The 22,251-nt window shown below is 39.4% G+C and overlaps 1 protein-coding gene across 4 annotated transcripts; it reads left to right on the top strand.

The window, feature by feature from the left end:
* Window positions 1–14: 14 nt before the first annotated feature.
* LOC131737595 (hypoxia-inducible factor 1-alpha-like) lies at window positions 15–16,208 on the top strand. Of its 4 annotated transcripts, XM_059027849.1 has the most exons (4): window positions 15–148; window positions 13,395–13,585; window positions 14,249–14,432; window positions 15,674–16,208. In XM_059027849.1, exons 1-4 carry the CDS (start codon window positions 117–119, stop codon window positions 15,705–15,707), a joined length of 441 nt encoding a protein of 146 aa, XP_058883832.1. In that variant the 5' UTR covers window positions 15–116; the 3' UTR covers window positions 15,708–16,208. The 4 variants fall into 4 exon arrangements, with proteins under 4 accessions (XP_058883832.1, XP_058883831.1, XP_058883830.1 ...); XM_059027848.1 differs by lacking the exon at window positions 15–148 and having other exon boundaries at window positions 11,816–13,585; window positions 14,249–14,467; XM_059027847.1 differs by lacking the exon at window positions 15–148 and having other exon boundaries at window positions 11,816–13,585; window positions 14,252–14,432.
* The last annotated feature ends 6,043 nt before the right edge of the window (window positions 16,209–22,251 follow it).

Below are 22,251 nucleotides of genomic sequence, written 5' to 3' on the forward strand. Positions count from 1 at the left end.
GCGCTCACCTGGGAGTCCTGAAGAAGGCGCGCTGCACGAGCTCAATAGCGCAGCTCGAAACTAATCGCCGTCTTTTACAAATTGTAATAAATAAATAATATTTATTTTCTTTTTTTATGGAAATGAGCGAAAGAAACCCCACGAAACGGTAAGTGGCGTTTATTATTATTAAAGTACAGAATGCTGTAAGAATTATTTGCAGATAAATATCATATTAAAAAATAAATACATCACAGTACACTTAAGATCAAGTACCTTATGCAGTAACCTAAACAACAAAGTCTGACATTAACGAACAACAAACACAAAATACAATACGTAATTTCAATTCAGTGGAAAGTTCAAGAGCAGATACAGTAAATAAAATACGTTCCGGGATTCAAATGGGAAATAATTCAGTTCGGAGCATAGTCTTGGATATCTTTAATACTTTTAATAGCTTGGAATATATATTTTATTTTTGTTTTCATTAAAAAAAAAAAGTTTATTCGTCAAAGCATTCATTGTTAATTGTAGCTTTAAAAAAATACATTTCTACAACGTCTGTTACCCTATATTTTAAAAATTACATCGACATCAATTTAATTTAGAACATGTTGTGCTTTCATACACGTTTAAAATAAATATGATATCAAGATATTAAATAACCCGAGGTTGTCTTACACATTTATTTTGTGTGTAATATGTTTTATATTTCGTGAGAAATAGACGCTATCTATGAATACGATATTCCGAATCCATCAATAGGCCTGTCTTTCTTATTTAGAAATAATGAAAGAACTTTTATGAAATCAGCGGCAAACGATTAGATTTAAAGTCATTTTGACATAAAGAAAGAAAATAAATATGTTGGAGATTTTACTTCTGAAACCCCAGCAACGTGAACTAAAAAAAAAAAAAAAATCACAGGGAGAGACGGTAAAGCATAGAGAAGCATTGTGAATCACAGAGAGGAACAGTGCAGGTAAAGCACAGGGAAGCGTTGTGAAGAAGCACAGAGAGAGGGACAGTGCAGGTAAAGCACAGGGAAGCATTGTGAAGAAGCACAGAGAGAGGGACAGTGCAGGTAAAGCACAGGGAAGCATTGTGAAGAAGCACAGAGAGAGGGACAGTGCAGGTAAAGCACAGGGAAGCATTGTGAAGAAGCAAAGAGAGAGGGACAGTGCAGGTAAAGCACAGAGAAGCATTGTGAAGAAGCACAGAGAGGGGCAGTGCAGGTAAAGCACTGGGAAACATTGTGAAGCACAGAGAGAGGGACAGTGCAAGTAAAGCACAGAGAAGCATTGTGAAGAAGCACAGAGAGGGGCAGTGCAGGTAAAGCACAGGGAAGCATTGTGAAGCACAGAGAGAGGGACAGTGCAAGTAAAGCACAGAGAAGCATTGTGAAGAAGCACAGAGAGGGGCAGTGCAGGTAAAGCACAGGGAAGCATTGTGAAGCACAGAGAGAGGGACAGTGCAGGTAAAGCACAGAGAAGCATTGTGAAGAAGCACAGAGAGGGGCAGTGCAGGTAAAGCACTGGGAAACATTGTGAAGCACAGAGAGAGGGACAGTGCAAGTAAAGCACAGAGAAGCATTGTGAAGAAGCACAGAGAGGGGCAGTGCAGGTAAAGCACAGGGAAGCATTGTGAAGCACAGAGAGAGGGACAGTGCAAGTAAAGCACAGGGAAGCATTGTGAAGAAGCACAGAGAGAGGGACAGTGCAGGTAAAGCACAGGGAAGCATTGTGAAGCACGGAGAGAGGGACAGTGCAAGTAAAGCACAGGGAAGCATTGTGAAGAAGCACAGAGAGAGGTACAGTGCAGGTAAAGCACAGGGAAGCATTGTGAAGAAGCACAGAGAGAGGGACAGTGCAGGTAAAGCACAGGGAAGCATTGTGAAGCACAGAGAGAGGGACAGTGCAGGTAAAGCACAGAGAAGCGTTGTGAAGAAGCACAGAGAGGGACAGTGCAGGTAAAGCACAGGGAAGCATTGTGAAGAAGCACAGAGAGAGGGACAGTGCAGTTAAAGCACAGGGAAGCATTGTGAAGAAGCACAGAGAGGGACAGTGCAGTTAAAGCACAGGGAAGCATTGTGAAGAAGCACATAGAGGGACAGTGCAAGTAAAGCACAGAGAAGCATTGTGAAGAAGCACAGAGAGGGACAGTGCAGGTAAAGCACAGGGAAGCATTGTGAAGAAGCACAGAGAGGCATTGTGAAGCACAGGAGGGACAGTGCAGGTAAAGCATTGGTCTTCAGTCTTCCTCCTGGGGACTCCCTGTGTCTTCTGGTTTTTGTTCCAACCGTTACTCTCAATTACTTCATTAAACCCTCAATTGAACTAACGAGTCGCTTAATTAGACTTTTTTTAATTGTTTAACTTATAAACAGGGGCGCTAGGGCACCGCCCCACCATAGCAGAACACAAGAAAAAAAAAAAAAAAATCATAAAAACAACTGTGAACATTTAAGTGCTTAATTCTGACATTTACTCATGTTCTTAGTTGTTATTATCCACAGCAAATGTGCATTTTATGGGAAAAAAGTATTAATGCCAAATCGCTTGTTGTGCTGATCATATGCCTCTTCTCCTTGTTCCGGGGGGTCGTGCCCGGAGGATGACCATTCATGAGCATGCGCTCTTATGATTTTGGCCGAAATTGCAGCCTAGCTTTTCACTGCTCCTATTAATCCCATTTGGACGGTGAATTTAAGGCCCAATGGGGAGTCTATGCAGTTACCACCCAGACACACTAGATGGCTGTTTATAAAATATTGCTATATTTATCAAGACGATTAATGTTGTAGCCAAATAGCAGCCTTAGAATAAGAACATTAAACAAGGAGAAAGAGAAGAAGAAGTCTGTAGCTCGCAACAATTTTTGTTAGAAAGTGAACGTTGACAGAACAAGAAAGGCCAATGAACGTCGTGCTCTGTCTACAGCAACTCACAGATCAGTGAGTTGGGCCTGGATCAGCCAAATAGTACAGTAAATCAGCGACAGGGGGAAACTGTACAACCGGGCATTCTCCAGAACATGGTACGAGAAAAAGCCCTGGCTGTGTGGGTGTGCAACACGCAACACAGTGTTCTGCTTTCCATGTCTGCTGTTTCGGACAACTGACCGAGGGGTGAGCGACATGAAGCACATCTCGGAAAAGACGAAAAAGTACGAACACGGTAAAACCCATATGCAAAATGTGGTAAAGCTAGCGATGTTGGGCAAAGTTACAAAGCTACCCAACTGGATGAGGGCTACAGAAACAGAATTCAAAAACACAACGAAGAGGTAGACAGGAACTTGCATATTTGCCTTTGAGCTAGCTTTATGTGGCCATGATGAGAGTGAAGGCTCGCAAAACCAAGGCTTGCAATGCTCTCCAGAAAGAAGAAACTCACTGAGGACATCCCAGAGTTCAATAAAAAAAGGTCATTGAGAGGTCTGCCTCCCAGAAAGAGAGACGTGCAAAGTTTCTTTATAGGTAAATGCCTGACTGTTTCTGATCCTCACATGTGTGATTCTGTGTCAGCTGAGCAAAATAATGAATTTACACACACCATCACTCTCACTCACTCACTCTCACTCACTTTTTAATGTAATGTGAATGTTGATAAGTTAAATGGAAACAATGTAAATAGTTTTAATGTAATATATATATATATATAAAATTTGGGGGAGTTATCAGGTTTCTGCCCCACCTTACAAAAGACCCACCAGCCGCCACTGCTTATAAATCTCCAACTGTTTCAAATAATTAAAGCTTCAATTAAGCAAATTATTAGTTAAATTCAGGGTTCAATGAAGTAATTGAGAGCAGCTCGTTTGGAACAAAAACCAGCAGGGCAGGCAGGCGGGGGCTCCGGGACAGGACCTTTGAACCGCTGTCCTATAGAGCATCAGTTCTCTCTGCTTTTTGTTCTGAAAGAGCTGCTGTCAATAACTTAAACCTGTAATTGAAAAAATAATGAACCTTATCAAAGCTTTTAAATTATTTTTTAGCTTGTACAAAAAGCTGGAGATTTCAAGGCTATTATAAAACCTTTAAAACAAGGTAACTTGAAATCTCCAGCTCTTTTCTTTAAGAGCGCATAATAATTGTAAAAGTTCCAATTAAGCAAATTATTAGTTAATAATATTTATTTTCTGAAGTGCCTAAATGCACGCATCTCAAGGCGTTTTTAATCATTTGATGAAGTCATTGAGAGAAGCTCTTCTAAATGGCTCCCAGCTGGATCTGTATTTTCTGCAGCTTGTCTTTTGCACTTATCTGCTCTACACTTTGCTGCACTGTTCTGCTATTGCTCTCAATTCGATTTGGATTTACTAAATCTGTATATACTATTTGCAGCATTTTGTATAGTTGCTGTTCCTCTATTCACTCCTCTACTGCACTTCTAGCACGCCTATATCTGATCCTGCTCATACATAAATGGATCAAAATATCTGCTCTTACTTGAACTTGTCCCTAAGTTGAATTCCATACTTTCTTTTATATTTACCGATCCCTTCCAGCTCTGTGGTCTTTTTCCATGACAAAAAGTTTTTAAAGCTGAAATAATTCAGTGTGTTAAAAGAGCACAGCTGTCTCTTGGCCGTTTCGGCAGTACAACGTCATAATGGAAATATTATTATACAGTATATGGGATTTTATACAGCACTGTGTATGCCTACATCTTGCATTGAGAAAGTAACGCGTTTGGAATCAGAATAAATTAACTTTTTATGTAATACAGTTCACATGCAGTCATCATTTTGGTACTGGAAGTAGCATTTTCATAATTGTATTTTGTTGGTACCTAATGATATACTAGGAGTATATTTGACATGGTTGGGTATGTGGGTTGGGTTTGTGTCTGTGGAACACAGACAATCGTTTAACCTGGAAAAAATACAGTACCAGGAGCAGATATACGTGTTTGTTATTATTATACTTACAGCTGTCACATTATTTTTACATGCAATTATCCATTTATACGGTTAGGTTTTTACTGGAGCAACCTAGGTAAAGTACAAGGGTACAGGAAGGTTAAGGGGAAACATGGTAGATTTGTTGGTGATTGTGTGGACTCACACACACACACACACACACACACACACGTGCGCGCGCACGCACACCTTGCCAAGACTGTATTTTTGTAGGCTTCTATTGCATAAATAAGCAGAAACAACAAGCAAGCAAGTCTGAGAACACCGTGTTTCCCTCAGAGTGGGCATTGAGAGTCAGATTGGCGCGGCCCCTCCTTCTCACGTGGTGCGCAGGGGGTGAGGGGGGCAGTGCGTCACTCAGCTATAACAAGGAAACGAGCCACTTATCTTTACTTAATTGTCACATCTTAAGAGTACTATGCAGTGCTAAACACTGGGAACCTGACGCTTTCAAAGCTGAGAAAAGTTTACTTCCAGAGCAGAACCGAACACACTGAAAAAAAAATGTGTTGAAAACAACACAACTAGTGTTAGAAATAACACAAACCTGGTGTTCAAACAGGGACAACACAAGTTCGTGTTAAGATCAACACAATTATTGTGCGCTGATTGAATTACACAATTTTGTGTTGCACTTCACACAAATGTGGTGTTCAATATTTTCTGTGGGTATAACGCAATATTGTGTTATATAAAACACATATTAGTGTGCAGACTTAAATACAACACAAATTAGTATTTAAAAATCCCATACAACGTTGTGTTAATTTTGTTGTTTTGTGGGGCTGTCAAAAGAAAGGCAAATTGTTGCACTAAATTAAATACACACTATGATTGTTCAGGGATTAAACAATAATGGATGCGACACAAATTAAAAGAAAGTACATCTGATTTTATTAAGTTCATTTACATTAATACATTTTTTTTTACCAAAAAAGGATAAAAAAAAAAACTTATTTTTTTCATGCTAGTATTCTGAACGATAAGCTATAAATTATTTTATGTATGACTGGTCCAAAATACAAGGTAAATGGTCCAAATTACAAGACAATAGTCCATATTTAACAGATATTAATCATTACATTAATTCATAGCAGTATTTTTATAATCTGCTGAGCAACTTTTTCCTCAGCTGGGAAGTAAACAAAAGATGACAGCAGTTATGTGAGGTCAGGCTAAAAAAAAATGCTGCTGGTGTTAAAGGACGTTTTTTTTTTTTTTTTGCACTGCCTCCAAGATTATTATTTATTTATTAGCAGACGCACGTGCCCAGCATGACAAGATAGCTCCAAGATGCCTTCTCATGCACCTGCTCAAAACTACATTTCCCATCACCCTCCCACTCAGTGGTAAATCCATTGTAGTCACATGTTAGCAGGAGGATGATGGGAAATGTCATTTTGAGCAGGTGCATGAGAAGGCATCTTGAGTGGAGGGCAATTTATCCGTTTAAAAAAGTGGTCAAAATGTCAAAATAAATAAATATATATAACAATACACACAACTTACTTAACCAGTTCATATAGCAATACACAGGAACATGTAACAATAAAAAGAATCAAACAAAACGCCTTCAGTTACCCTTTAACAGTTGCAGCAATGTTCTGCTTGTGTGGGACACATTTTCTGGAACATCTCTGTACCTTTAAGGGTGTTGCCCAATAAGGAATTGCTCGCAGCAGTTAATACAGTGTTTATGCCAAAGACAAACACTTCTAGAAAGCTGAAGAATTTACTGAGCTTGGGAGGATAGCGCACATTTGTCACGCAATAAAACTGGAACAACTGTACAATGGCAGAGCTTATCTTCTTGGGTTCAACAATTACTGCATGTCCATCTGATATAATATAAAAGGATTTCTCAGTAGCACAATCTCCAATACTCAGATGATAGGGTTGAGTTCTGGCAAGTTGATGGTTTTTCTGGTCACTCAGCTTCAAGAAGTCTTCAATAGAGGTTCCCAACTAAAACATAAAAATAATATATGTAAGTTTAAAGGGTAACTAAAGGTATTTTTGTATGCTACATGTTCTCATACGTTGCACAACCCTTTTTAAGTAAGGTGTGTGTATTGTTTTAATCACATGGCTTCTCATCTCCCTGCTCAGAACTACATTTGCGGTCATCAAAAAAAAGTGGTCAAAAAAAAAATTAATCTTTGCACCTGGTAGCAACACAGAGGAACATGTAACACAATAAAAAACACATCTTTACTTACCCTTTAAAACATATGAGTCCATGTTTTACAAACCAAATGTAATGACTGTTACAGAAAAAAGGCAAACATTAACTGCAATACATTAGGCAATAGGTATTCTGAGTCTGCACTCAATGTAGGAGAGGGGCCATGAACATTTGACAACAGTACGTCACTCTTTCATGATTTATAAATTTAAAACAAAGACTGCAATGTAAACATGTTTAGATCCCACATACTTACTGGAGTCTCTTCCATGAGGTAGGATTTTGCTGCAAAAGCATTGGTTCTGTGTTTCCCCATCACTGGTAAGAGGGCCACCAAGCAGTCAACATCAGCTTCACATACTGCTTCCGAAAAAATGACAAGACTTTTTTTTTTTTTAGTTGGGTGGCAAAGTGTCAGGCTAAGTTAACATTTAACTATCCAATCAAAAGGACCTAAATCGTATTTTACCTGAGGAAGCTTCACCATCCAGTTTTTGTACAATGTCTGCACATTTATGGTTCTCCTGGCAGAATCTGATGACTTTTTTTTCCTCGGCTGCTTCAAACAGTGGAGCCACTTCACTGGTATCAGATACACCCAGAAATTGAAAATCCTGGGAAACCTGGAACATAATGGGAAGGGGGAAAAACAATAATACAATATTATTATAAAAGATAATAAAATACAGTATGTATATTTCACAAGTCCTTATACACAGCTTACATGGGGGAGTGTATTTACTGAGAAAAATAACATGTTAAAGCTATTTACAACATGTTTCAGAATTGTAATTAGCAATCTGAGGGGGAAGAAAATGTAGCTCACAAGGCCAGGCACATCCAGAAAGTGGGGATACTGTCTTAGAATTGCCTTGACCACAGGATGTTCTTCCTTAATCCTCTGCTGACGTGATTGAAATGTGTACTTCATTATGTCAAAAATGACATCTTTGTTAGAGGCCAGTGGCCCATATTTTGCAATCTTAGAATTGCGCCCCTTGTTTCATGATGGGTTTGCTCACCTGACATCCCAGGAGTGAAAGGTTTATTAGTACCACCTGAAAATAAAGTAATTAAAACAGTAATTAATACTTCATACATAAATCATACATAAATCATCTTTTTCCACCTCAACATAAATCATGTTGAGGTGGAAAAAGATGACCTTTTGTACAACGCTTCAAAGGCTGGGTGTCTATGTATGCTAACATATTAATTTTATTTCAGCATTTAAAAAAAATCTTCTTGTTCATTTTAAATTTACAGACGTGCTCAAATTTGTTGGTACCCTTATAGCTCATTGAAATAATGCTTCATTCCTCCTGAAAAGTGATGAAATTAAAAGCTATTTTATCATGTATACTTGCATGCCTTTGGTATGTCATAGAATAAAGCAAAGAAGCTGTGAAAAGAGATGAATTATTGCTTATTCTACAAAGATATTCTAAAATGGCCTGGACACATTTGTTGGTACCCCTTAGAAAAGGTAATAAATAATTGGATTATAGTGATATTTCAAACTAATTAGTTTCTTTAATTAGTATCACACATGTCTCCAATCTTGTAATCAGTCATTCAGCCTATTTAAATGGAGAAAAGTAGTCACTGTGCTGTTTGGTATCATTGTGTGCACCACACTGAACATGGACCAGAGAAAGCAAAGGAGAGAGTTGTCTGAGGAGATCAGAAAGAAAATAATAGACAAGCATGGTAAAGGTAAAGGCTACAAGACCATCTCCAAGCAGCTTGATGTTCCTGTGACAACAGTTGCAAATATTATTAAGAAGTTTAAGGTCCATGGAACTGTAGCCAACCTCCCTGGGCGCGGCCACAAGAGGAAAATCGACCCCAGATTGAACAGAAGGATAGTGCAAATGGTAGAAAAAGAACCAAGGATAACTGCCAAAGAGATACAAGCTGAACTCCAAGGTGAAGGTACGTCAGTTTCTGATCGCACCATCCGTCGCTTTTTGAGCAAAAGTGGGCTCCATGGAAGAAGACCCAGGAGGACTCCAATTTTGAAAGAAAAACATAAAAAAGCCAGACTGGAATTTGCTAAAATGCATATTGATAAGCCACAATCCTTCTGGGAGAATGTCCTTTGGACCGATGAGTCAAAACTGGAGCTTTTTGGCAAGTCACATCAGCTCTATGTTCACAGACGAAAAAATGAAGCTTTCAAAGAAAAGAACACCATACCTACAGTGAAACATGGAGGAGGCTCGGTTATGTTTTGGGGCTGCTTTGCTGCGCCTGGCACAGGGTGCCTTGAATCTGTGCAGGGCACAATGAAATCTCAAGACTATCAAGGCATTCTGGAGCGAAACGTACTGCCCAGTGTCAGAAAGCTCTGTCTCAGTCGCAGGTCATGGGTCCTCCAACAGGATAATGACCCAAAACACACAGCTAAAAGCACCCAAGAATGGATAAGAACAAAACATTGGACTATTCTGAAGTGGCCTTCTATGAGTCCTGATCTGAATCCTATCGAACATCTATGGAAAGAGCTGAAACTTGCAGTCTGGAGAAGGCACCCATCAAACCTGAGACAGCTGGAGCAGTTTGCTCAGGAAGAGTGGGCCAAACTACCTGTTAACAGGTGCAGAAGTCTCATTGAGAGCTACAGAAAATGTTTGATTGCAGTGATTGCCTCTAAGGGTTGTGCAACAAAATATTAGGTTAGTGGTCCCATCATTTTTGTCCATGCCATTTTCATTTGTTTTCTTATTTACAATATTATGTTGAATAAAAAATCAAAAGCAAAGTCTGATTTCTATTAAATATGGAATAAACAATGGTGGATGCCAATTACTTTTGTCAGTTTCAAGTTATTTCAGAGAAAATTGTGCATTCTTCGTTTTTTGAGGAGGGGTACCAACAAATTTGAGCACGTCTGTACTAAATACTCAACAATAAGAAGCAGGTTTCAGGACTAACGAAGAGGCCTCACCGTGAGGCAAGATCGAAACCAGTCACGTATTTTCAAAAACTAGTCAAAATATTTTGAATAATTTATGTGCCATAAAATACAATGATATGCGATGTATTATTGCTGCAATACATACAAGGCCTTACATTAAAAGGTGGTAATTGAAACTCGCTGTTCGAAGGAGACGCCTCGCGCGCACGCACACACAACAGGAGCTGCAGTTTTCACCGTTGCAAACGGAAATGGTTAGTTTCCCGCCTACAGACATATAAGCTCATATTTAAAAAGCAAAACACAGACACATATACATATATATATATATATATATATATATATATATATATATATATATATATATATATATATATATATATGTGTGTGTGTGTATATATATATACACACACACACATTATTTAAAGAAGGTGACTCGTGTTCACGTTTATTTTTCATGTTAAAATTTGTTCTTAATGTTGTTGTGTTGCTCTAAAACTGTGGTGGTTTAAAAACACCAACACAAATAAAGTGTTTCATTTAACACATTTTGTGTTGAAGGGCAAAAACAACGATTGTGTTTAATTTCAACACAATTTTTTTCAGTGCAGAACAGAATAGAGCTGAGCAAAACTGAGCAAAGCTTTCACCCGCAGCTTCCTCCCCTCCTTGCGTCATTGTTCAGGATCAGAGAGCTTCCTTGCAGACAGACACTGTCCTGGAGTTCAGGAAGCAGCGCAGCCCGCATGGAAGTGCAACCTGGTTCTCAGTTTTTAAGAATGATGTTTTTTTTATTATTTTAAAAACAATACAAACAGTACATTGCATATACCTGGATACCATAAAACTTACATTTGAATCTGGAGCTTCCCTTGGGCGGCGCACTTTTGGCCAAGTTCCACCCAGGCAGGGAGGTCTCAAGTCGGTTGCGTAATCCCTCTCTCACCACTGCGCACCAGCGATTCCTGTGGAGGCCGGGCGCCTGCCTGCCTGCCTGTAAGCTGGCTGTGCTGTTGGCACTGGATCCCCGTTAGTCCTCCGACACGATAGGTCTGGTGACATAGCTGTGGACTTGCAGGGTGAAAAAAAGAGGTTGCTTTGATTGCGAGTGTTTCAGAGGATGCATGAGCACGCTTGTCTTCGCCTCTCCAGAGTCACTACGGGGGGTTGCAGCAGTGAGATACGGTCTTAAAAACAATTGGATATTCCAAATTAGGAGAAAAACGGGGCTAAAATGAATAGTGATTCCAAATATATTTAACCTCAAATAGTCTATTTTAAACATTAGAAATAATAATATAATGTACGGCGATGTTCCCACCAATTCAACTTCAAGGCAGTGCACTTAAATATATTTATCACGGGCTTTGCTGAGTATCCGTTCTGGTTTCAAATGCCACTACAACCCACACCGCATTTTACTAATCTCTGGAAATCCCGAAAGCTGGAAATGTGATCGTCGGTGAGATTTCTAAGGAAATGTATTCCCTTTATATTGACAATGGTGTTTAGTTTGCAAGCAAGCGGAACCTACCTTGAAAAAGTAATGAAATACAGCCGCATAAGAGGAGGTCAGCAAAATTCAGCTTCATATTTTATTTTATTTTATTTATTGTTTTTGGAAGGAGCTTTTTTTGTGATTTCATCTGAAGTATTTGAAGATGTTTGAGACACGGTGTTTATCATCTAAGTTCACAAATAGACACCGGTCTCCCATATCTGCCATGCCAACTGGCAAATATTGTAAATAAACGGCAAGGCGTTTCATAGATGTTTTGCAGTATATTTACGGATTTAAGTTGTTGGTGTTTGTTTTTCGTCACCCCTTTAAACCTTAATTAATAGTTTAAATGTACTAGTTGTGACGGGGCATATGTCCTGCGCACTGACTTCGATGCGGGGGAGGGCACGCTCCATCTGGGATCGCCATCAGCTGAATGGAGTTAGCTGGTGGGCGGGTCTCAGCGGAGCGTGTCTGTTTAAAAAGAGCAGCTCGGCAGCGTGCGTGCAACCTGGAGTCGGCATCCGTTAGGGCCGTGCTCTGCTCATTCTGTTTTTGTTTTATTGTTTGTTTATTTATTTTTGTATTTTAACGTCCTTTACTCTGTGTCTTCCATCGTGGTTCTCTGCTGCCTCCCTGCTACTCTCCAGCGCGGTAGGAAAATGAATCCTTTACATAGTTTAATTATTTAAATCACAGGAGAAAACAAACGCACAATGCATTCGGCAATTAGACTGAAGCAGACGGAACGAAATGCAGGTTCAAATAGATTTTCAATTTTATGTGTTGGAAAACATGGATCGAGAATTGATTAGCAGTTTGCTACGCATGTGAACTGGCAGAGCTATACTGGTTTTCTTTTCTGAAAAGAGACTAATATTGCAGATAGCAGACTTTGGTTCAAATTGCATATACTGCTAACAATTGATAAGAGACCTTGCATCTACAAGCTTCTTGTCCAACATTGACTGCAAGCTAGCAAGATAACAATGCTGTGGACCAGAAGGGGCCAGGCTCTAAGACTTTTGGGAATACAAAGCATAAAGGAGCTAAAAGGCTCCCAGGGACTGCCGTTGGACCCAAAGGTTCACAGGGAGAATAAGAGATAATGCCACTGGACTCAAAGGGTCTCAGGCAAAACGGAGAGATAGGAACAAGGAAGATGACAAAAACCAGATGTATGGACCTTTTTGGGGCACCAGGGGTCTGAAGAATGCACTGAGTTCAGAGGTCGTCACACTAGACTACACACACAGACACACACACACCACACACACACACTCACACTAAATGAAATATATGGTAACAGGATAATGTGTTGTACCTTTTCTATTGGTTAAGTGTTAGAGAAAGAGGAGGTGGACCATCTATACAGAAGGGTATTTAATGTCATGCAACAATTGTAAGAACGAGTATTCTGTTTGTCCTGTACCTGGGACCAGACTCCCTGCATATTTCATTAAACCTAACAACTGAGTGAAGAAAAGGACTCTGTGCATTTTCTTGAATTTACTTACTCACCATCTTTTTTTTTTAAGTTACATCAATATGTAACTTGAAATCTCCAACTTAATTAAGGGTTAGTTTAAGTAGTTGAGAGCTCTCTGCATATCTACCACACGCTCAAACTTGCAAACAGTATAAAAGTGTATTGTTAAGGAGTGACGACGTCATCACACAGGGTGACGCAGTTTAAAGGTGGAGAGACCAACACAAAGGGGCATCACAGTCAGTGCAAACTTGTCCAATGTAATTATGGTCCGCTTCACTAACTCTCCTCCCCACCGCTACCTGATCCTCCCTCCTTCTCCTCCTCTCTGCACCTCCTGGCTTCTCCCTGCACCTCCCCACCCATCCCTGCCTCTCCTGTCTGTCCCCTGCAGGGTGTGCTCTGAGAAGCACAGGGAGAAGTCTCGTGAAGCTGCCCGGAGTCAGGGAGAGAAGGAGAGCGAGGTCTTCACACAGCTGGCCCTGCAGCTCCCCCTACCCCTTGGCGCTGCCCAGCAGCTGGACAAGGCGTCCATCGTGAGGCTGACCCTGAGCAACCTGTGCCTCCGAGAACTGCTGCATACAGGTGAGCTGTACTGAAGGGCGCTCGATGCACGAGCCGCGTGCCATAGATCAAAAGCCACAAGGTACAAGCTGCAGACCACTCCATAGAGCAGTGCTTCCCAACTCCAGTTCTGGAGCCCCCCTGCCCTGCTGGGTTTTGTTTCAACCAAGTTCTCAATTACTTAATTGAACCCTGAATTGAACTGACGAGTTGCTTAATTCGACTTTTTCAATTGTTTAGCAGCTTATTCAAAAGTTGGAGATTTCAAGTTCCTTGTTCTACAATATTATACTTAACTTAACCTCCAAACTGTTTAAAATCATTAAAAAGCTCTGATTAGGCAAATTATTAGTTCAATTAAGGGTACAATTAAATAACTGAGGGCAGCTCGGTTGGAACAAAAACCACAAGCGTTTCTCTGATGAATACATTCTGCACCACTGAACTTGTGCATGCACTTGTTGAACCTCAAGCATATACTGTGAATAAAGGGATTCCGTTACATGAATCAGACTTGCAAAATCATTTTTGTGACTGTGACTTTCTGGAAATAGGCTGATGTTGTCTTGAGACGAGACCAGAACTTGTGTAATAGTCCATTTAAAGCTGGGAAAACATGACAGAGCAGTACTTGGCTGACAGTAACCAGAATTGACCAGCAGTGACCGCTGGTGTGTGTTCCAGCAGAGGCAGGCTGCGGTGAAGTGGACAATGAGGTGGAGAGGACTGCACCTGTGGAGACGTCGATCGAGGGATTCCTGCTGCTGCTGTCCCAGGACGGGGTCATCATTTACACCTCAGAGGAAGTGACGAGACACACGAGCCTCAGCCAGGCAACATCTACCAGTGTACTGCAGTCACCAGCCAGGTAACATCTACCAGTGTACTGCAGTCACCAGCCAGGTAACATCTAACAGTGTACTGCAGTCACCAGCCAGGTAACATCTACCAGTGCCTCTAGTGCCTTCATCAGTGTTATTGAATCTAAACTGAGTGTGAGGCTCCAGTACTTTCATCAGTGTTATTATTGTGATTTATTTGGTCGACGCTTGTATCCAAAGCGATTTACAATCAGTTATTATAACATACAAATTCCGTCACGTATTTATACAGCTTGGTGTTTTTAGTGGAGCAATCTAGGTAAAGTACTTGCTTGCTCAAGGGTACAGCAGCAGTGTGTCCCCACCTGGGATTTGAACCCAGATCCCTAACCACTACTCCACACTGCTGCTGTTAATGAAACTAAACTGAATGAGGAAGACCAGCATTTGGCCTCTAGTGCCTCCTTCAGCACTATTGCAACTAAACTGTATTATTCACAGCCTCAGATAAAGACAAAGGTTGTGTTTTTGTAAGTTTCTGTACTCTGGTGTGTTTGATTCATTCAAACCTGTGACAAGGAGGAGATGTGCAAGGCCAATCAGGGTCGCACAGTCAACCTCAAATCGGCTTCCTGGAAAGTGAGCAAATCAATTCTAATTCACATATCCTGCCTCCCGAGGTATAGGTATGCTTTACCTGTAACAAGCTCCTGCAATCTGGTTACAATTTCACTTCCTGCAATCTGGTTACAATTTCACTTCCTGTAGTCAGATTACATTTTTAGTCATACAATGCATTAGTAAGACCTCACCTAGAATTTTGTGTTCAGTTCTGGTCACGTCGTTACAAAAAGGATATTGCTGCTGTAGAAAGAGTGCAAAGAAGAGCAACCAGAATTATCCCGGGTTTAAAAGGCATGTCGTATGCAGACAGGCTAAAAGAATTTAACCTATTCAGTCTTGAACAAAGAAGACTATGCGGCGATCTGATTCAAACATTCAAAATCCTAAACGGTATAGACAATGTTGACCCAGGGGACTTCTTTGACCTGAAAAAAGAAACAAGGACCAGGGGTCACAAATGGAGATTGGATAAAGGGGCATTCAGAACAGAAAATAGGAGGCACGTTTTTACACAGAGAATTGTGAGGGTCTGGAACCAACTCCCCAGTAATGTTGTTGAAGCTGACACCCTGGGATCCTTCAAGAAACTAACAACCAAACGAGCAAGATGGGCTGAATGGCCTCCTCGTTTGTAAACTTTCTTATGTTCTTATGTTTGTTTTAGTTTGTCAGGATCCAGCCAATCTGCAGGCTGTTAGTGTCGGTGTTCACCGGCAGAGGGCGACAAAGGAACCAAAAGAGCGCAAGGTGCTGTGGCAATGGCAAAGACTGTGAGGGGGCGCTAAAGGAGCATCCTCACATGTTGTTCCTGTGTGGACCACACAGGGTGTGGTCTTTTTGGTACCAAGGGACATACTACTTGGAAGACTTGCCTGTTCACCTGGAAAAGGATTACAAACTACATTTCCCGATAGCCCTTGTGGATTATAAAGAAAGTGAACAAGTGACACTTACCTGGCGAGACTTTCTGTTCCGAGAGCAGATTTACTGTTACCAGCAGCGACTGGATGGAACTTGGACTGGTCTCTGTTTGCTAAAGCAATACATTTTTCCTTGCAACGAGGACAGCTCGTGCAAACAATAGAGAGGGTTGAAGAAGTGAGATTAGTGGGCAGGTTTTCTTTTGTTTTGTTTATTTTCAAAAATGTTCTGTTGAGTCTTTGAACTTTGTTTAAGGAAATAATAAAAACTGCCTTAACTTCAACCTCACCAAATGCCTCGGTGTCACCTCTCATGCTGCCAGTTGGCTACCACATTAAAATACAGAACAAATATATATATATATATATATATATATATATATATATATATATATATATATATATATATATATATATATATATATATATATATTCTATAACTGTTAATTTGCAGTCTGTGTGGAGTTTGCATGTAGTCCTCGCCTTGCGCCCTGTGTATGCCGGGTTAGGCTCCGGCTCACTGCGACCCTGTAAAGGAGTACGTGGTTAATGATAATGGCTGGATGGATGGTTGTTAGTTTGCAGCATGCACAAAGTGAATTAGATGTAGGGTATATTCACCTCTGGACATGTTCACATAGATATACCAGCATGTGGATTCGTGTTTAGGGCTCTGGACTCTTTACCGGAGGGTTGAGGGTTCAAACCCAGGTGAGGCACTGCTGCTGAGCAAGCAGGTACCTTGAGCAAGCAGGTACTTCACAGATTGCTCCAGTAAATACCCAGCTCTATAAATGAGCACACATACAAGTCACTTTAAATAAAAGCATCAGCTAAAAAATGATCTATAGCAATTTATGTCCATATGTGAAACACACACACAAAATACAGCAATTACTCATGTAGTCACATAGAGGTGGTGATTAAATGGGTCTCTTTTAGCAAGGTGCAGTTGTATTGAAGTGAAAGTGGTTGCCTATAGGTACAGTTGGTGGCGAAAAGTGGAATTAAAGACAAACCAACCCTAACCCCAAACCCTAAATAACAAGCTGTGATGCTAATAAAAATCCAACTACAGCCTCGTATTAAAGATTATAATCATTGAACACATCTGTGATGTTTGTTGGTATAGAAATGAATTAGTAGAAAGGGTGGATTTTATCTGTTCCTATCAAAATTGGAAGATTTATTTGATTACATACACATAGGGTAGCAGTGTAGAGTAGTGGTTAGGGCTCTGGACTCCTGACCGGAGGGTTGTGGGTTCAATCCTGGGTGGGGGACACTGCTGCTGTACCCTTGAGCAAGGTACTTTACCTAGATTGCTCCAGTAAAAACCCAACTGTATAAATGGGTAATTATTTTTTACATACAATGTGATATCTTGTAACAATTGTAAGTCGCCCTGGCTAAGGGTGTCTGCTAAGAAAGAAATAATAATAATAACAAGTTCTGTAACCACTGGAGGTTTTAATGAAGAACTTGATTACAATCTTTGCTCTTATGATTCATCATGTATATTAGGTTATAGTTTGTGGCATGTTGGTGTGGTGGTTAGCGCTGCTGCCTCACAGCTCCAGGGTCCCAGGTTTGATTCCCATTTCAGGGGAGTTTGCATGTTCTCCCCGTGTTCGTGTTGGTTTTCACCAGGCACACCAGTTTCCTCCCCTCATCCAAAAACATACTGGTCAGGTTGATTGGTCACTCTAAATTGCCCTCTGTGTGCATGTTTGTGTGAGTGTGAGAGTTGGCCAGTGATGGACTGGTGTCCCATCCTGGGTGTAGTCCTGCCTTGCACCGTGTCTGCCGGGTTAAGCTCCAGCTCACCATGACCCTGTATTGGATGAAGTGGTTATTGATGATGGATGGATGGTTAATATTTGTAATAATGCATTTATTGACATCCACATGTTCTCCGATTAATAAACATTTGGACTGAACGTGTTTAATTTTCCCACACATAAATTGTCAAAATCCCACATCAAGTAAATATATACATTTAGTGGTGCACAATTCTGCTCCTCTAGAGTCGCAGTCAGTCCAGCAGGTTTTTGTAGCTGTCTGTAAATCTCCAACTGCTTAAGAGCAAATAAAAGGGTAAACTTGTCCAATTAAGCAAATTAATTCAAATCAGGTAATGAAGGCCTCAGGGGGATCAAAAAATGAAAACCTTGCCCCAGAGTTCTGCACCCCTGACAAAGTAGTAGTAACACAGTCATTCATTCATGTTTTTTTTTTAAAGCACTTATTTATCTGTTTTGATTGAAGTCCTGCTTTCCTGTCAAAAGTACTGTGAAAACAAACAAGGAGATCAAAATTGCAAACAAAGAACTTTATTACAAATATATAATGCAGTTTGGATATTAAAAATTAAAATGCAGTTGTTTTTGACAGATATGTTTTTATGATATAGCAAGAAATAATGAATGTAAACTTGCTTTTTGTTGATATTTTAAAACCAGCTTTGGGGGGATTAAATCAACATTTTGGACCCATCCACTAAAACCAAATTAGAAATATGTACTTAATAGCAGTTTGATTTATCATAAGTGGGCACTTTCTTCTACTAATAAATACAACCACCATTAAATTCTGACTTTGTGATTAGCTGGTGGGTCAAGTTTTAATTAAATTCCCCCATTTCATTTACACTGAATAAAGGGTATGAATAATTATGGAGCTACTGTATTTGAAAGTGAGTACCCTGAGCATTCTCTATAAACATTTAAATAAACATATGTAAACAATAAGTATTAATGACTTTATGCACAATATTTTACATGAAATGCATATCGTTCACTAAATATATTAAACAACCTTCAACAATGTTACATGTAAAAACTATTAAATAACAAACCATCACACTTCATTGCACCCTTTAGATGGACATCCAAGTGCTTTTTTAAATGGAGGCATTTATTGGGTTTATATTTGCTTGGCTGGCAAAATGGACAGTGATACAATCTGCAGCATTGGGTACACCGTTTCACCTCAGGCAACACTCCTCCTTTCACTGCTGTTATATGTAACTGAAATACAAAGAGTAAATTACAACATGATTAATAACCTACAATTAATATACATCAGTGTATCTACACTGAGATTGGATGAAAATAATGTATCTGCTAAGAAATAAATAATAATAATGATCTGTAGCTAATGTGAAATTTAGAAAACACTGATGTATATTGGTACAGTGAGGGATATTCAATGGCCTCTATACTCAAAGCATTTTTTGCACATTTCGTATTAACATCTTTTTTTTTTTTTAGAGCTGTAAATGTTGACATAAAATGCAAGTGATGAAATACGATTTCCTCATACACAACATCTATACATATTAAGCATGTATGCTGTGACGTCTTAAAATGCTTTGAGTAGAGAGACCAATGTTTCTGTAATTGATGCATTGTTAGGGTGTTTTACATATATATATATTAGTGTGTGTGTATATATATATATATATATATATATATATATATATATATATATATATATATAATGTTACAATGCAAAATGTAAGTTTTAAGCTTTGTTTTCTGGAGACACAAGCCTGGTGTAACCTGAGCTGTTGCATCAGATCAAGGCAGTACAAACTAGTTTATGCAGGGAATGCTGAGTGCTTGGCTAGATGAAAAACTGGTCCTGCAGCTTTTGGATTCTCCATTTCAGGCTGCAGAGTTGTCACAACTATCTTTTCAAACACACTTCTTAAAGTCTGAGTCTTGTTTACTTCTGATCATTTATAGTAGGGAAGTCAAGAGAAAATACTGATTTTTAGATATAGAAGTTTTATTTCCAGATATCTACTGTAGTAACTAGCTGTAGTCGTACGTAACCAGTGTTTACACCCTGTAGCAATGTCATTAGAGTATCACTGAAGGAATGTGAGGTGTGTTGGGCTCCCGGTTAGCCTAAACTTCTTTAAAAAATAAATGTAAGGACATTTATAACATGAGTGACAAGTGGATAATAGAATTAAGCATATTAGTAAACCCTTACAGCTTAAGGATTTTTTTGCGTGTGCATTTTGTGCAAGAGCGGATCTGTCTGATTCATTTTAAAATTAGTACATTTGGTTTTTTTATAACAAACTTTTGCTGCAAATAGCTACAAGCACACATAAGCAGCTGACAATGTCACACCTACATTCATGGTCTCCACAGCCTCTTTCAGCTCCTTCACTCTCTCCTGGATTTGCTTTTGAATTTCTGTCTGTATTTCCTCAAGCAACTTCTGTGTAGAAACACAAGCAATGCAGGTATATTTCATAGGAAGGGACATTCTGGCCTGTGATTGGTTCAGAGGTGAGCATATAATTTGTTATATTGCCCTAACATCTGGGCACCACCGGTCAATATTTTAAAAAATATGACATCCGTGCACCATATAAAATTCTGACATGTGATTGGGTCACATTACTTAGTCTCAAAAGTTAAATGCCGTTAATCCTTCACTCAAAATGGCTAACAGTCACAGTGAGAAACAGCATTTCTGTAACTTAACAAAAAATGAATTACAAAAAAAAATACAGAATATGCTCCAAACACTAAAACAGTGATTAAAATGTTATCGTCACTGTTTTCAGACTTTCTGAAATTCAAACAAATTCTGCTCGACCGTAATGTAAACAAAATACGATACCCATGGAAACGCACTCCTGGTAAATATGTCCTGCAGACTCGGGATGCAGTGGAAAATGAAATGCACCCCTGGGGAAGACTATTGTTACCTCCTCCCTGTTGGTAACAATAGTCTTCCCCTCGGGTCAGTAATTCTCCACTCTATCCCTCCTCTCCAGTCCATATGTACAATGAAATATATATTTTATATAACTTGAAAATATATTTATTAGAAATATATTGAAAGTGTATTTTCTATCCATCCATTCAGGATTGGTGCATGACTGATTTGAGTGGCAGTGTGGTATATAAAGTGATCCACGTCAGGCCAGGAGTTAGTCAAGCTGGGGAACTGGAGCAGAGTAGAAAGCCAAGTGGAACAGGAAAAGCACAACTGAACTGTCCGAGCATGTTTTATCTTTATTATCTTTATCAATCCTGTTTTATCTTTATTATCTCTATCAATCCTGTTTTATCTTTATTATCTCTATCAATCCGTGCAGTTACTGGAAGGATCTGCTGCCCTACCCAAGTGACTTGTGGGTTTTTGTACAACATGGGTCGTGCTGCTGTATTGACAATACTGGAAGTGACGCCCTGCCTCCCTGCTCAACTGTATACCTAGACTATCCTAACATATAAATGATGGCAACAGTGATTATTTCAACTGTTTTTCTAAATTTAACCTGGCTGCTGTAGCTAACTGTGCTACTGTCAAAGAGTTCATGAAATAAACAGTGAAATTGGAATGTAAACCTTTACTGTTGCCCTTCTGTTTGGATTCTACTAGCCACACCTTACAGTATTTCCCATAGCTGCATATTATATAGTGTCTTTATCTGATTATACTTTATTATGTACTGTAAGGAAACAAAAAAGCACCAGGAATCCCAACATAACAAGGAAATAAATCATATAAAATCTTTCAGAATATAAATACAGATATCTGGTATCTCCCTCTTATCAAGTTGTTTCTCAAGGACTCTGCTGAGTCAGGCCAGAGAGTGAAGCAAGAGAGTGCAAGAGAACCCTTATTCAATTTTACCATGTTGAATTTATCAGTGTTTTCACATTTTTACCATGTTGAATTTATCAGTGTTTTCACACTTTTACCATATTGAATTTATCAGTGTTTTCATACTTTTACCATGGTGCATTTATCAGTGTTTTCACACTTTTACCATGTTATTATTATTATTATTATTTATTTCTTAGCAGACGCCCTTATCCAGGGCGACTTACAATCGTAAGCAAATACATTTCAAGTGTTACAATACAAGTAATACAATAAGAGCAAGAAATACAATAATTTTTGTTCAAGTGTGGCAAACCACAATTCAATAATACAGCAGATAATAGTGATAGTTACATCAGGATATGATTAAATAGCGTTAGTTACATCAGGATATGATTAAATACAAAATACTACAGGTTAAACACTTGGCAGATTACAGTATTCTGAAGTACAGGATTAAATGCAGTAAAATAGGGGGCAGATAAGAGCAAAATAAAGCACATTTAAATGAAGGGTGATAGTGTCCCAGGATACAAACAGAGGAGTTCTACAGGTGCTGTTTGAAGAGGTGAGTCTTAAGGAGGCGCCAGAATGTGGTCAGGGACCGGGCAGTCCTGACATCTGTAGGAAGGTCAGTCCACCACTGCGGAGCAAGGGTGGAGAAGGAGCGGGCTCTGGAGGCAGG

This window comes from Acipenser ruthenus, chromosome 7 (assembly GCF_902713425.1).
Source record: "Acipenser ruthenus chromosome 7, fAciRut3.2 maternal haplotype, whole genome shotgun sequence".
Classification (NCBI taxonomy): domain Eukaryota; kingdom Metazoa; phylum Chordata; class Actinopteri; order Acipenseriformes; family Acipenseridae; genus Acipenser; species Acipenser ruthenus.

Coding starts and splice junctions, on each gene's coding strand:
- LOC131737595 (XM_059027846.1), top strand. CDS start 13,267: ATGGTCCGCTTCACTAACTCTCCTCCCCACCGCTACCTGATCCTCCCT. Junction 13,586..14,248: donor CCGAGAACTGCTGCATACAG/GTGAGCTGTACT, acceptor TGTGTGTTCCAG/CAGAGGCAGGCTGCGGTGAA. Junction 14,433..15,673: donor GTACTGCAGTCACCAGCCAG/GTAACATCTACC, acceptor TGTTTGTTTTAG/TTTGTCAGGATCCAGCCAAT.